Below are 14,631 nucleotides of genomic sequence, written 5' to 3'. Positions count from 1 at the left end.
GGGGCTCCCTTTTGCTCTGGGGAAACCTTTGGAAGCTTCAGGACAGAGGGAGGAAGCTTTAATAGTAAAAAGAAATTGCTGCCAGTGGTCCTGATCCAGCATAACTTTATGCAACAGGATTTTCCCCATTATAACCAAAGAAAAATTTTAAAATGTAAATGCACTTTGGATTGACAAGGGTGCAGTGGCACTGCAAGGGTAAAAATTTTTACAGTCTCTTCTCAGTAAGCACATTGTAAGTGTTCCTACATGCTTTTTTATTCTAACGTCCAGCAAAGGGGGGAAAAAGCTGTGTGGCCCCTGTAAGAGTTCTAGAAACAAGGTTGGCAATATCTTTAGTGGATCACTAAGATACTAATCAAAGATGTGTGTTCAAACTCAACAGGACCCTTCATTAGGCTGGCCAACACTGATAGTTAAGAATTAACTATCACACTAGCATAAAAGAATTGATGGCTCAAATCAGTTGTGATGGGGCAGAGAAGTCTATGAATCAATTGTGAAAGGGCAGCTGCTGGGCGGCAGCAGTAGAGGAAAGTTACACTTTCATAACCAATGGCAGTGACATTCATGCTGGTTCAGTCGAAAATAACATGGCAGAAGAAGGCAATGGTAAGTATGGTAAGTCACTTCTGAATATTTATCTCCAACCCTATGATGGAGCCCAAAACAAAACGAGAGACAGTGCTGGAAGATAAGACTTCCAAGTCAGAAGCTATTCAATTAATTTCTGAAGAGCAAAGGCTAAGTACAAATAGTGCCACTAAGGAAGCAAATGGATCAAAGCCAAGAGGGCATCTAGTTACTGATATGCACTGGGGGGGATCCAAGTCTGAAGCTGTACAACACATTTAATTTGAATGATTACAGAAAATACTATTTTGGAAATGATGAACCCAGAAGAAATTGTGTAGCCCCAATAGTGAGGCAAGACAAGCAGTCAGTGGCTATAATATTAAGTCTGATCAAACGATATCAAACAAACTTCATGGACAGCCTACCAAGATAACCATCATTCATCTCTATGCTCCAACCCTAAATGGTGAAGAAGGAGAACTGTAAATCTTTATCCACATATCCAGGAAGAGGCTGATCACACACCAGAATTGGATGGACTGATAATTGTAGGTGACTAGAATGTGAAAGGACCAAAGCACAGAATTCTATAAAGTCAGCATTTTGTTTATCTGAAATACATGTTTCAGGTACCTAACAGAAAATTGTACACAAAGACATCACCAGATGGCCAATACAGAAACCAAATAGACAACATATTCCAAGCAGAAGATGGAGAAGCTGTGTTTTTTCTTCAACTACATGACAAGCTGGCAATGGTATAACTCAGCCATGAAAATCAACAGGGTTAAGTTCTGGATTTATGAAAACCCTTTTCATTTTATTAAAAGAGGCATAAATTTTAATGTGCAAAATTTACTGTTGTCTGCATGAAAATATGTTTTCCTCATGAAACTATAGAATAATAAAATAAGAAAAATATATGTTTAAACTTGAAGAGGTGACAAGTTGTAGAATCAATAGAATGAGTATATACAGTATTGTATAACACTGCTGGTGGCTTCCTACAGTTAATTTTGTTGAAAGAGTCTCCAGGATTCCAGTAAGACCTAGAAAACGGGTTTGTAGCAGATTGTGAGGGATGACTTATTCGTCTCTGAGAAGTGAGGAGATATTTACCGCGCTGCATGACAAGCAGGAACTCAACAGGGAAAGCCATTTCCCCGTCTAGAGTGTCTCAAGGCTGAGCGACTGCAGTTCCATTCTTTATACCTCTGCCCAATGACTCAGCTGCTTTAAAAAGACGGGGCCGCGTTAGAGGGCGGGTAATCACATTTGGTAACGACGTAAAATATATACCCCGATTTCTTCACTGAAGGGGAAGGCGTGAGCATGAGCGAGCTTGGCAAGTCATGTGACTTTGGCTGGCGTCACATGACCAGAAGGAAACGAGAAAGGAGAAGTGTCTGCTGCTACCCGGGGGTTTTGCAAAGGGCTCGGGTCGCGCCATGCTCTCCCGGCTGCTGAGAGAGCACCAGGCAAAGCAGAGCGAGAGGAAGGAGTTGCAAGGTGAGCGCGGCCTGGTCCGTCTTTGGAAGCCTCGGGCTGGAGTTCCTCGACTAGCTGTCGTGATCCCTGGGCCTTGCTCTCTGCGCATCACCGGAACAGCCTCCGACTAACAACGGGCGTAAATGCCTCTAGGGTCAACTGTGGCCTGCGGTCTTTAACCCAAAGGCCCATTAATGGGGAGAAGGATTTTGTGTGTGTGTGTGTGTGTGTGTGTGTGTTTGCGCGCGTGCGAATCCAACCGATCCCAAAGGATTCCAAGCGCCTGACCGATCTCCCTTAACTCCCTTTCTACTTACTCCGCGTATCCTGTACCGAAGCTTTTCCTAGAAACGTTTTGCAGCTGTGCCCCCTCGCTCTTGCCCAGGGTGGCAGGCGGTTTCCTCCTGGGGCAGGAGACCCCGACGACGTTAGCAGGGCCCCGGGTTCTCCAGACTCAGCCCTTGTTTATAATCTGCCTGCACGTTTTTAAAAACAGATTAAGGGCGGTGTTGAGCATACATGCGAGTCCTTGAAAAACGGTGTGCTTCTGGGAAGAACTGCACAGTTGTAGGAGTGTTCACACGAAATGTGTTTTGCCCTGGTGCCCCTTGTTCACATGGGCACTATATGACTATACAGTATTAGGCCCTGCCTAATGGTAGTTTCTGATGCTGTCTCGCTGTTTTTTTTGTCCTGTGTCCACGTCCACTAGGCTGTATGAAAGTACTGAAGTGGGTGGAAAGGTACATTTGAAATATGTTGAGCACATTTAAGGTTTACTGATAACAAGAATGCCAAGAGGCAGCAGCGTGTAAAGCCCTCCCATCCTGGACTGTGAGGAGAACTACTGTAGTAGTGTCCATAGGTGCATTTGGTGGGGACATGGGTGAGGGCCTTCTCTGTTGCTGCACCCAGACTCTGGAACCCCCTCCCATAGGCATTTTTAGTGTGGTACTTGTTTGATTTTTTAAAAAAATTGTATACTTACAGTTTTTAGCTTTTGAATACTGCCTTTTAATGATGTGAGCCACCTTGGCTTCTTTTTCAGGAGAAAGGCAGAGTAAAAATACATTAAATAAATTTGTGCTTTGAAAAGTGTTGCTATCCCTGATATAGATGCATCCTAGGTTTGTACCACTCTCAGAAATCTGTTAAACTTTAAAAATACTGAAAGTCCTTGTTTTGTTGTCTAGAAAGGCGCCGGCGAGAGGCTATTGCTGCAGCTACTTGCTTAACAGAAGCCCTGGTTGACCACTTAAATGTGGGGTAAGTGATACTGTGCAGTCAAGTATGGATGGGTGTTACTGTCCCAGCTTGTCAGTTGGGATTGAACGATATCTTACAAGGGAGAGAACAGTTATGTTTTCTATTTTCCTTACTGAAAAATAAGCATGGGGAATTACATCAGGATCCTAGAATAAGGAAGTGTCTGTCATAGTAACAATTGTATGTCATTAAATTAACTCTGGAAACCTTTCCAGGGTATAAAGTATTCAAAAGTGCTTTACAAGTGCCTCCTCTTGAAGGCTTTCTTCATTTATGCAACTCACCCAAGGCAAAGAAGTGACATGGCTCATAACTCCATCACCTTGCAGTGATCTCCTCTGGCTAGTTTTACAGATGTTACAGGCAGGATTTGATCTCCTTGCCCTTGGGCATTCCAACCTACTAAGCTGTAGCAGAAGAACTGTAACCTTTTCTCCCCTACTGTCCTCCCTCTCTAGATCATTGTTTCTGATTACTAGTTGCTAAGGAACATGAACAACAGGATAATGTTGCCCATTATGTTGTGGTTAGGCCTTATCTTGAGTACTGTACTGCATCCAGTTCTGAACACAGCACTTCAAGAAGGATGCCAACAAACTGGAGCAAGTTGGGAGGAGGGCAACAAGGGTCATCAAGGGGCTGGAAAGAGCCTATGAAGAAAGACTGAAAGAAGTGGGCATGTTTAGCCTTGGGAAAAGAAGAATGAGGGGAGATATGAGAGCACTCTTCAAATACTTGAAAGGTAGTCATACAAAGAAGGAGGAGCATCTGTCCTTGATCATCCCAGTGTGCAGGACATGCAACAATGGGCTGAAGTTACAGGAAGCCAGATTTAGACTGAATATCGGGAAAAACTTCTTACCTGTTAGAGCAGTACAACAGTGGAACCATTTACCTTTGGAGGTGGTGAGTATTCAAACTCTACAGGCGTTCAAGAGAAAATCGGACAATCATTTGTCAGATCTGTTTTGATTTGGATTCCTGCATTGAGCAGAGGGTTAGATTTATAGGCCCCTTCCAACTCAATTATTGTTGTGGGTTTCCCATAGATATTTGGTAACCCACTGTAAGTATGGTTGCAGGACTATGTAGCCTTTGGATTGAACCCTGTTCCCATGATAGAGCCCTGCACATTTTTGTTGTCTAAAATGATCTGTTTAAAGCCATGGATCATTTTTGGTAGTGCAGACTACAGATGGAGTAGAAGGAGCGTTAACTTAGGCTGCGGTAGGAGGTGAAGGATTAAAGATCTCCCACTTCCTACTAGGCTTTTGATTTCCACCCTTACTTCTAAGTAAGGAGGAACAGGTGCTGGTGCTGCCTGTTATGTCAGTAAAATAATATATAATGTAACTCTTATTTCCCTCCCTCTGGGAATTAAAGGAAAGTATAATAGCTAAGAGTCTTAAATTGTGGGCCAGATGTCCCCAATTAAGTCCTATTACCACCAGCTTAAATTTATTATGTGGGATTTGATGAGACCCTCAGTCCCCCATTCACAATACGTATGGCGTTTCTAAGTATTCCTGGGAGAGCGTATACAAAAGGTTTTCAGTGTTATTGTAAAATATGAATGCTAGGTATCACTGTAACTCTTTGTTGCTTTGCATATGGGTGTATAATTGTTCAGTCCATGATTAACTCAGTTTTGCTTCACCAAAAGGATTGGGCTGTTCATTTACAAACAGGAAGAGACCCACTCCTCTTCTTGTGATCTCTCCATTAGTTCCCTCTAACTCATCACCCCAGGCCAAAGATCTTGAGACACAGCAAAAAAAAAATGATATCAGTACGCAGCATGAATTAAGACATTTAGCATCCAACTCGGCAGTTTTTGCTATCTGAAATAAGCAACTAGAGAATCATGCTATCATGTGGCGCACTCACAGCTCCTCTGTGACTATAATTGCAACAGCTTGGCTGCAGTGGGGTTTGGGGAAAACCTACATTTGCATTTTGAAAGGAAAGCCTATGTGCAGTCAGAGTTGTTGATTTGCTTGTAACTGCTGCCGTTTCCACAGCCAGAGGCCAGTTTCTGCAGCAGCTCCACTGTTTCATTGTGGGAGTTGCAACAGGAAAAAATACTGTGAACTCTCGGGTTTTATCCATGGTTCCCTTGCAAATTACTTTGAGTTATCTCTGCTCTTGCTGGGCCACACACCAGTAGATGTGGATTTTGGAGCAGTGGGGCTAGAGGTAGGCTTCTCTCAGTTGTTGAGCTTGGATGGTGGGTAAACAAACTGGAAGGCAACGACTGTCTCCTATCAACAATGCAGTCCTCCCAGACCAGACCTTGCCAGCCAGAGCCCTCTGGGAAGCCCAGAAGCTCGATAGGAGGACATGCGCCTTCTCCCAAGTGATGTTCAACCCTGTGGTGCCTCTGAATGTGGAGTTGCACATTGGCATCATGACTAGGTAAAGGTAAAGGTCCCCCTTGACATTTAGTCCAGTTGTGTCCAACTCTAGGGCGCGGTGCTCAACCCCGTTTCCAAGCCATAGAGCCAGTGTTTGTCCGAAGACATTTTTTGTGGTCACGTGGCCAGCGCGACTAGACATGGAACGGCGTTACCTTCCCACCGAGGTAGTACCTATTTATCTACTCACATTTTTACATGTTTTCGAACTGCTAGGTTGGCAAGAGCTGGGACAAGCAACAGGAGCTCACTCCGTCACGTGGATTCAATCTTACGACTGTTGGTCTTCTGACGTTGCAACACAGACACTTCTGCAGTTTAACCCAAAGCGCCACCACGTCCCTTTTGGCATCATGACTAATAGTCATTAATAACCTTACCCTTCACCTTCAGTATGTCTCACCTCCTTTTGGATCCCTCTAACTTGTGACTGTCAGGACATCTTGTGGACGGTGACTTGCATAGAAGGAGACATTGTGTCAAATGAAGTACATAGATGATGCATTCCTTTTTTTGTTGGTTTATTCTCTCACTGTTCACGCTCAATGGGACAACCTGGGGTCCTGGGACTAAGAGAGAGAAAAAAGAAACGTCTTCTGTCCGCTCTCTCCACACCACCTATGCATAATTTCATAAGCCTCTTTTGATGTTCCTTTACTTATTGTTCTTCTATACTGAAAATCCCCAGACATTTCCTTTTCCTTGTTGCAACCCCCTAATCATTTTGGTTGCCCTTCTCTGAATCTTGGTCTAGCAATGCTTGATGTCCTTGTGAGAACTATTAAACGTCATGTTTCCATTCCTACATGTCGTGACAAGTCTTGGAAGGGTAGTCCCAGGTCAACAAAACAAAAGGAATAATTGCCAAGAATAACAAAAAATATACCAAAAATATATTTTAAAGTTGGATGGAGATTTCAGTAACCAGGTATCTGAACCACTCAACTCCCTCTGTTCTGCTTTTGTACTATATTTATGTACATGGAAAGTAGACAGTGCTGGCGTGGTAGTGTTTATATCGATTGATTCTTGTCCTTGACTAGGTGTGTCCATGTCTTGGGTATTGGCACCATCCAGCTCTGTGGTCAGCAGATGGACAAGGGAAGAAGCTGCCTTTGCCATTTCCTCCTTCTGCCTCACACTTCCCTGGGGGATTTCATCAGCACTGCCAGCCTGTGGCCATTATGGGGAGTGATGGGAGAAATGGCTTTGGCCAGCCTTGCCTACAAGGCCTTTTCCTGGGTTGTAGCCAAACGATGTATATTCAAGACAGAAAAAGAACCAGGAGTGCTTATAAAAAGACCCGAAGTAAATTTTGAAATATTATTACTGCTACTGCAGCCAAAAGAAAAAAAAAGCATGCACGCTATTCACTTTCTTGTTTCTTGTCTGCAAGAATCACATGACTGCTCCTGGGGAGTTGCTGTGTTTATATGCTCTGGGAAAGTGACTGGTGCTCCAACTGCAGGTTATAAGGACACTGCTTTGGCCAACTAGTCACGTTGCCTCTGTTGGAAACTGGAGTAGCATAAGCAAATAGGGCTTAAAATCTAAATCTGCCACCATCACCCAGCCACACAGAGGTGGATGGGGCTCTTTGACTCTTAACATCAAGAGATGTTGATAGGGGGAAGAATTGCCAGTGCCTGTAACGGATTTCCTTGACCTGGTGCCATCTGAATGTATTGGATTCCAGTGCCCATTGGCCATGATGGGAACTGTTGGTAAACGCAGTCTATGGGGCACCCCTCTTTTCTTGTTCTCAACCAGTCCTTTAAGAGCACAGTTGAGAAAAGGCAGCTTCAAGAACCCCCAGGATTGCTGGGAGGCCCAAAGTCTCTCTGGTTCCACCCAGAGGCTCACCAGATTATATAGATTGTTGATGCTTAGAGGCTGAAAATGCAAACAGTGAAGTATGTAAGGTGGAAAATTTCTCGCTGGAAGAATATCCGAAAAACGCCAGTCTTAACTTCCTATGGACAATTACCTGCAACAGAGACATTACAGTCCTGTTTCCCAGATTTAATCCAGTTCTTTTGCCAAGTGTATACGTATAGTCATTCACCTCACAGTAGAAAGGAAATGTGTCAGCTTGGTTCTCTGTCTGGCCAGGCAAGAGACATCTGTCGGTGAGGCTGGGTCTGGCTGATAATAACCAGGTTCGACACAGCCCTGGCATGAACAGATACCACAGGCAGCCCAGGAAGGCTAGGAAGTGAGATGATGGCAGAGAGGCCCTTGCTGCTGTTCTTGCTCCTCTACCCACAGCCTCCTTTGGGGCTGTAGTGCTGATACAGACAAATCAAGGGAGTGTTGGTATGAGTGGCCTCTAGAGGCTTTGCAAGGGTCATGGAGTGAGGATGACACCTTTTTCTTGGAGGCTGTGTTCGGTTTGGGGAGGAAAGCAATTTCTAGCAGCTTACAATAGAAGACAGAGTGTGCTGAGCATTGGGGTCCCAGTGTTGTTTCTCTTAAATTGTTACATGATTTGTATTCTTGAAGGCTTTCATGGCCAGCATCCGACGGTGGTTGTAGATTTTTCGCGCTGTTTGGCAGTGTTCTGGAGGATGTTACATGATTGGTTTGTCCATTTCCCCCTCTCCCCAGCTCCCCATACATGCCTCAAGAATGGGCAACCAGTACCTGCCACAGGTTTTAGACTGCAGCTCTGTAGCTTCTGACCATTAGCCAAGCCCTGCTGGACAAAGCTGAAGTTGAAAACATGGGAGAGCACTTGTGTTTCTACTGACCAGACCAAGTGAAGGGTAAAGATTCAGGTATCCGAGAATGAAGGCAGCTCCCGGAAGCAGAATAGGGTATTCCTACCTCTGCTGGCTCTATACAGCTGGAATATAGAATAGTTCAGATTGCATTTCATGAACCACTTGTTTTGGAGGACAGAAAGTCTCAAGCTTGTGAATTGCACAGAACTATCCTTAAGGCAGGAAAGACTTCTTTCTTTGGCACCCATTCAGCAGCTAATCTTGTGGCTGCTGGGCGGTTTTTTTGTTTGGTTTACACCTCTTCATATTTTTGCAAAGTGGCTAGCTTGCCCTCTTCAGGCAATTCTTTTGCCTCCCTTAGTAAGGGAAATCTCTTGCGCATCCTTCACCTGCCTTTGCCTTAATAGCGATTGGATCCAGATGTTTCCAGTGCTTCATAATGATTGCCAGATGTTGCTTAGCCACTAAATCCGCTGCGGCTTGGGAACTTACCCAGCTACAGACTCCCAGCGCCTGCCTCTGCCCCTGGGGTTAGTTAGCTTACTCTGAGCTGGGAAGAGCTGAGCAGAAAATGCAGTGATGGAGAGAAACATCTAGGGTTCCTCCCCTGCTCATTCCAGTTAATTGATGAGCTTTTTCTTCCCCCTCTAGGGTGGCGCAGGCCTATGTGAATCAAAGGAAGCTTGACCATGAGGTGAAGACGCTGCAGATCCAGGCTGCTCAGTTTGCCAAGCAGACAGGCCAGTGGATCAGCATGGTGGAAAACTTCAACCAGGCACTGAAGGTCAGTGGGGTGCTAACATGAATGGGTGGGGGCACATGCTTCTTCCACAGTAATAGCAGATCATCCCACAAAGAACAGCAGATTCTCTAAACAGGAGAAACTACCAGCGGGTTTATGCAAAAGGAGATAAGGGAGATTAAGCATGGGTTCTGTTTTGTCCCCCATGTTTTTTTTAACATATACAGTGGTGCCCCGCAAGACGATGTTAATTTGTTCAGCGAAAATCGCTGTCTTGTGAAAACATTGTCTTGCGAAATACGGTTCACCATTGGAATGCATTGAAATCCATTTAATGTGTTCCAATGCGGAAAAATCGTCGTCATTTTGCAAAAATCGCCCATAGAGAAACCGTTTTGCGAAGCGCGGATCAGCTGTGAAAATTGCTGTCTTGCAAAAAACGGTCCCAAAAACACCCGTTTTGCAAGTCGCGGACTCAGCTGTCAAAACCGTCATCTTGCGAAAATTGGTTAAAAAAAAACCCCATCTTGCAAAGCACGATCCGAAACATCGTCCAACGAAAATTGCCCATAGGAAACACTGTTTTGCGAAGCGCTATAGCAATTGCAAAAACTCATCATCTAGCGAATTAACCGTTTTGCGAGGTAATCATCTAGTGGGGCACCACTGTACATAGTTTCTCAGGTCTGAGGATTCCTGGAGGAAACAGAAGATTTAGCATCTAGATTGGGGTTGGTGGTGTTCAGAGTGCTTCTGCATCCTAACTGTGTAACAAGAGTTGGTTTTGTCCATCTGGACTTTATTATTTGGAGAGCACGGCTTGCAGTTACACCTGAGCTCTGACAGAACCCAAACTTTCTAAAAACAGTAAATAAATCACCAGACATGGACATCGTTCCAGGCAGAAGAGCCACTGCAGAATGGAAGAGCATGTTGCTCCCATCCATAGTCTGGGTTCCTGGTGGATGGGCAAAGGGCATCAGGTGTTCTTAGTTAGTCACTGACTTCTCATCCATTGATCCTCCACAGTGAACTTGCAAACAAACTGATCAGTTTCCTCATGCTCCTAATAAGAGTGTAGTTTGTTGTGTTGAGTACTGGAACCCTGTAACTTTACATAGACAGGGGGATACTCCTTCCCATTTCATGTAGGATCTGAATATGGTCTTTGTGTGAATTCTTTGGAATTCTGTGCGAATTCTAGTTAGGAGATGAACTTCTCATTGCATTGCCGCTGCATGTACCAATTTCATGACAGCACCTTCTCCCTCTGCACTGGAAGAAGAAAGAGAGTGCTTAACTTGCTGGCAAAGAAAGGATGAACCTTCTCACTCCTCCTCCAGGCGAAGTCATCCTCTCTATAGGACACTAGGCAAAAAGTAACAGGCAATAGGTTTATTTGACCACAAGGCTTCAGGAGAGGCTCTTGTGAGCCTAGGCAGTTTCCTGCCTAGGTAGCAGTCAAGTCATCTGGAAACGTGAAGAGTAGAAGTCAAAAGGCATTAACATCTCTTGACAGGAGACATCCCTTCTGTCTTTTTCGGTGGGACCAAGTGTCAGGCTGTCTCTTTACCATTTGAGAGGAAACCAGGAGCTCCAGGTATGGAGGCAGAGTGAGAAGGCCCCGGACTGGAGCCATGAGCTGGCTTGGGGGTAGTGGAGGAAAAGTTGAACACTCTGAGAAAAGCAAGGTGTATGCTTTTGATATACAGTGTATCCCTTTTCACAGCTGTTTGTTTTGTTTTGTTTTGTTTTGTTTATAACAGTATAGACACCTTGGTGAGATAATTCCCATGGTAAATGAGCTTCTTGCAGCTACATGTGGCCAGTAATCCTGACAGTAACCAGTTGGAGAGCACCATCTGCTGGGCAGAGGCTGCCCAAAATTATAATGTTGAAAAAGAAACTAACAAGCCTGTGTTGCTCCCCCAGAATGGCTCAGATGAATACAGTACATGTGAAGTTTGTACCTGTAGGTTCTTCGGGCCTAGGCAGGATATATATGTAGCAGTGCTAATACCATATATAATATAAGGTAGTATGGCATAATTTACAGATACAAAGGACACTAAGGGAGGATGGGCAGAAAAGTTTTATTCTATTATAGACCTTATTTTCTTAATGCTTATTCTTCTAATTCTCTTGACATTCAGATGTTCGGACCTAACTAAATGTCTGGGACAAAGACCAAGCTTGGTCCATGCACATCTGCGTACCATGGAAAAACGGAAAGACTGATGGTGGGTTCTTCTCTTTTGGGCAGGAAATTGGTGATGTGGAAAACTGGGCACGCAGCATCGAGATGGATATGCGGACGATCGCCACAGCCCTGGAATATGTCTATAAAGGCCAGCTGCAGCCTTCCACTTCTTGAGATGGGCCCTTGCCTGTTGAGCCTCGGCGGCCACATAACTTAAGATTCCTTCTCTCGTTCTGTCGTGCCAGCTGAGGGCAGCCGTGGCGCATGTTTCCCTGCCTGCCAGCCTTTGCTCAGCTTCTGTCGCTGCAACGTGCGGCTGCTGTAAGAGTCACTGCTGGGCCTTATCTCTGGCCCCGGCTGTCTCCGAGGAAGTGTGGTTCTTTCCTGTTTCTGGGGAAATAGAAGCAGCCTGGCATGAGGCGAGGGGGAAAAGGTCCTCCTTACCACATTGAAAGGAGAAGGGTTGTGCTTTTTCCAGTGCAGCCCTTCGGGGATCTCTGCTGTGAAGTTAAGAGTGATGGATTAAAAATAAAAAACAGAATTTCCAAACAAACTGCAGATGTTGTGAGATCCACTTACGCGAGCCAGGTGTGCCCAGCCCCACTTCAGAGAGTACAAGCACGGGTGGCTTTCTTCCTTCTCTGGCCCAAAGAAGCCAGCCCCATGGAGATGGGAGTCCTTCAGAGTAGGCTTGGCCGGGTGCCCATTAGGTCTCCCAGCCTGGCCTCCTCATCCTCTTTAGTTCTTAAATCCCTCTCTGAAGGTCTTTTTCAAGCCTTAACAAAGGAACCCTTTCTCAGGCTAGTTTGTTTTTAATCTACTGTGATTCAGCCCACAGTACACGCTTGCTCAACAGGGTAACGTAAAAGGAGAGGAGGGTTCAGCCCCATGTTGTAACCTGCCCCCCTTTTGCTGCATAGGAAACAAAATATTCTGATATGGTTAAGGAGAAACTGTTGTTCAAGTAAGCTCTCCCATCTCCTTCCACTCTTAATTCTTACCAGATGCGTTACTTAATATGTCGTCTTCCAGCTTCTTAAAATGGGTGTTAGCTGGCAGGATTTCCTGCTTCCCCTCCCTTGTGTATGTGTGTGCAGATCTACCTCCCATCTGCTTCCATAGTTACAGGGATGAGGAGCTGTTGAATCAATAATGCCTTTTCATTGCATTTCTTATGGGCAAGAGCACAGAGGGTCACAAGATTAGGAGGCAGAATTTGGCAGTGAAATCTCAGCTTTTAAACACTCTCCTTCACCCTTCCTATTCAACTGTTTGTCTCGTTCATTTGTTGCAGCCGCTTTCTTGCCAACCCAGAAGGCTCCACCCCATTTAAAAACAGGGACATGGTGTGTTGTTGTCCTTTCCATTCTAGTTCTTGCAGTTCCCAAGAAGTCAAACTATGATGTTAGAGGGAGCGCATCATTTCAAGCTGGAACCTCTTTAGTGTTCCTGAGACATGATTATGGCAGACTTTCATGCCTTGAGCAGTCATACTACAGATGAAACCCATGTTCACATTCTGATGAAAAATTATACAACAAAGCTGGTTATTTTGTAAGCTACAAGGAGGCATGACAATCTTATGCCATGACACTTGTTCAATACATAACAAATGCTCTCTTCTAAGGATTTTCTGTCTTTAGCATGTTGTGGCAAATTTCCTGTTTGTCACTCGGTACTGCAGGAAATGCGTAGAAACCAGTTCCTGTGAGAAATGGTTGAAGGAACTCAGCACATTTAAACTGGAGGAAAGGGAGAGGTAATAGGATAGACGTGATGTGGCAACCAGGTTTTCTGCAGCTCCAGAAGGTAGTGGATTTAAATTGCAAGAAAGGATATTTCACTAAACATTAGGGGGAACAGCCATTTAACAGCAGGATGGATTGTTTGGGAGGTAGTACGCTCTTCTTAATCTGAGCTTTTAAAAAAAGAGATTGGATTGCAGGAGATCTGCAATCTTGAGGTGTGGATCTCCTTAATTGGTAGAGGCTTGGGCCCTTGGAATCCTCTCTGGCTGTACAATTCTAGGCAAGAGAAGTCTCAATATTTGGCAGCAGAATTAAAAGATGGAAAGTGTTGCTGGCTAAAAGTAGAGGAGCCCTTTTGTTTCTTTCAACAGACACCTGTATGATTTTCTTTCTAGTGTGTGGATGTATCTTTACTCTAAAGAGCATTGCTGAGCTGTTCCTCTCCCATTTTGGCACCCAGTTCATGAACATGTATTGTAGGACATCCGTGTACAGACAAGGTACATGATACATAAAGAATCTGACATTACTCAATGTTTGTTCAGAGAAAACGTGAGCACTCGGGCATCTTCCTTTGAATCTGGCAATGTGCTGCTCTGAAGCACGAAGGGGGCTGTTTTTCTACCACAAAGTCTCCTCCCTGCCCTTCACCACTTAAATGGAAAACCACTTCGGGAGTGGTCGCTTCCTCTGTGCTTCTTGCTTGATCGTGCCTCACAGATTGACTAATGAACAAACCAGAAGCATGCCAGCACCATCCAGACATGTTAGATGAACCACTCCCGTTCTCTGGAAGGTACCTGGTTTGAGAAAGCCTGCTGTGTGTATGTACGTATGTATATATGTTTATATGCCACTTTTCTCCTAATGGATCTTCGGTAAGTTAAAGTATTAAAAAGCAAAGTTAAAAGCTAAATAATAAGTTACAATATTTAAAACATTTTCAACATACTATATTAAAAACTCACAAATAAGAACAATATAAAAAAACACAGGTAAAACAAAGGAATAAAAACAATCCTTGAATAAGCTGACTGAAGAAGTTATTTGGATGAGCAGCAAAATGTTTAAACCTAACAAGAAAGAAGTCCAGTTGCCATGATTCAACTTCCAGAACTCTTTTTTAAAAAAATACACTTGGTCATTTAAAGGAAACTCTGCCTGAAGAGAAAGGTCTTTGCCTGCTTGCGGGAGGACAGCAAAGATGGGGCCAGCCTGGCTTCCCATGGGAGGGAGTTCCAAAATATGGGAGCATCAACAGAGAAGGCCCTCTCCCGTGTCCCCACCAGACGTATCTGTGAAGGTGGTGGGATCACGTGAAAGGCCTCTCCTGCTTATCCTAATACCCAGGTAGGCTTATAAAGGGAGATACAATCTTCTCAACAGCTTGTACCAAGCCATTTAGGGCTTTATAGGTTAAAATCAGCACTGGGCATTGTGGAAATGGATCAACAGCGGTAGGTGTTAAAAGACA

The 14,631-nt window shown here is 44.5% G+C and overlaps 1 protein-coding gene across 1 annotated transcript; it reads left to right on the top strand.

Annotated features, from left to right (window-relative positions):
* The first annotated feature begins 1,853 nt into the window (after nucleotides 1–1,853).
* BLOC1S1 (biogenesis of lysosomal organelles complex 1 subunit 1) lies at nucleotides 1,854–11,962 on the top strand. The gene is made up of 4 exons (XM_020783338.3): nucleotides 1,854–2,085; nucleotides 3,258–3,330; nucleotides 9,119–9,251; nucleotides 11,473–11,962. Exons 1-4 carry the CDS (start codon nucleotides 2,025–2,027, stop codon nucleotides 11,581–11,583), a joined length of 378 nt encoding a protein of 125 aa, XP_020638997.1. The 5' UTR covers nucleotides 1,854–2,024; the 3' UTR covers nucleotides 11,584–11,962.
* Nucleotides 11,963–14,631: the final 2,669 nt, after the last annotated feature.

This window comes from Pogona vitticeps, chromosome 2 (genome assembly GCF_051106095.1).
Source record: "Pogona vitticeps strain Pit_001003342236 chromosome 2, PviZW2.1, whole genome shotgun sequence".
In the NCBI taxonomy this organism is placed as follows: Eukaryota; Metazoa; Chordata; class Lepidosauria; order Squamata; family Agamidae; genus Pogona; species Pogona vitticeps.
The sequence above is the reverse complement of the archived record's forward strand: the minus strand, read 5'-3'. Positions and strand labels throughout refer to the sequence as shown.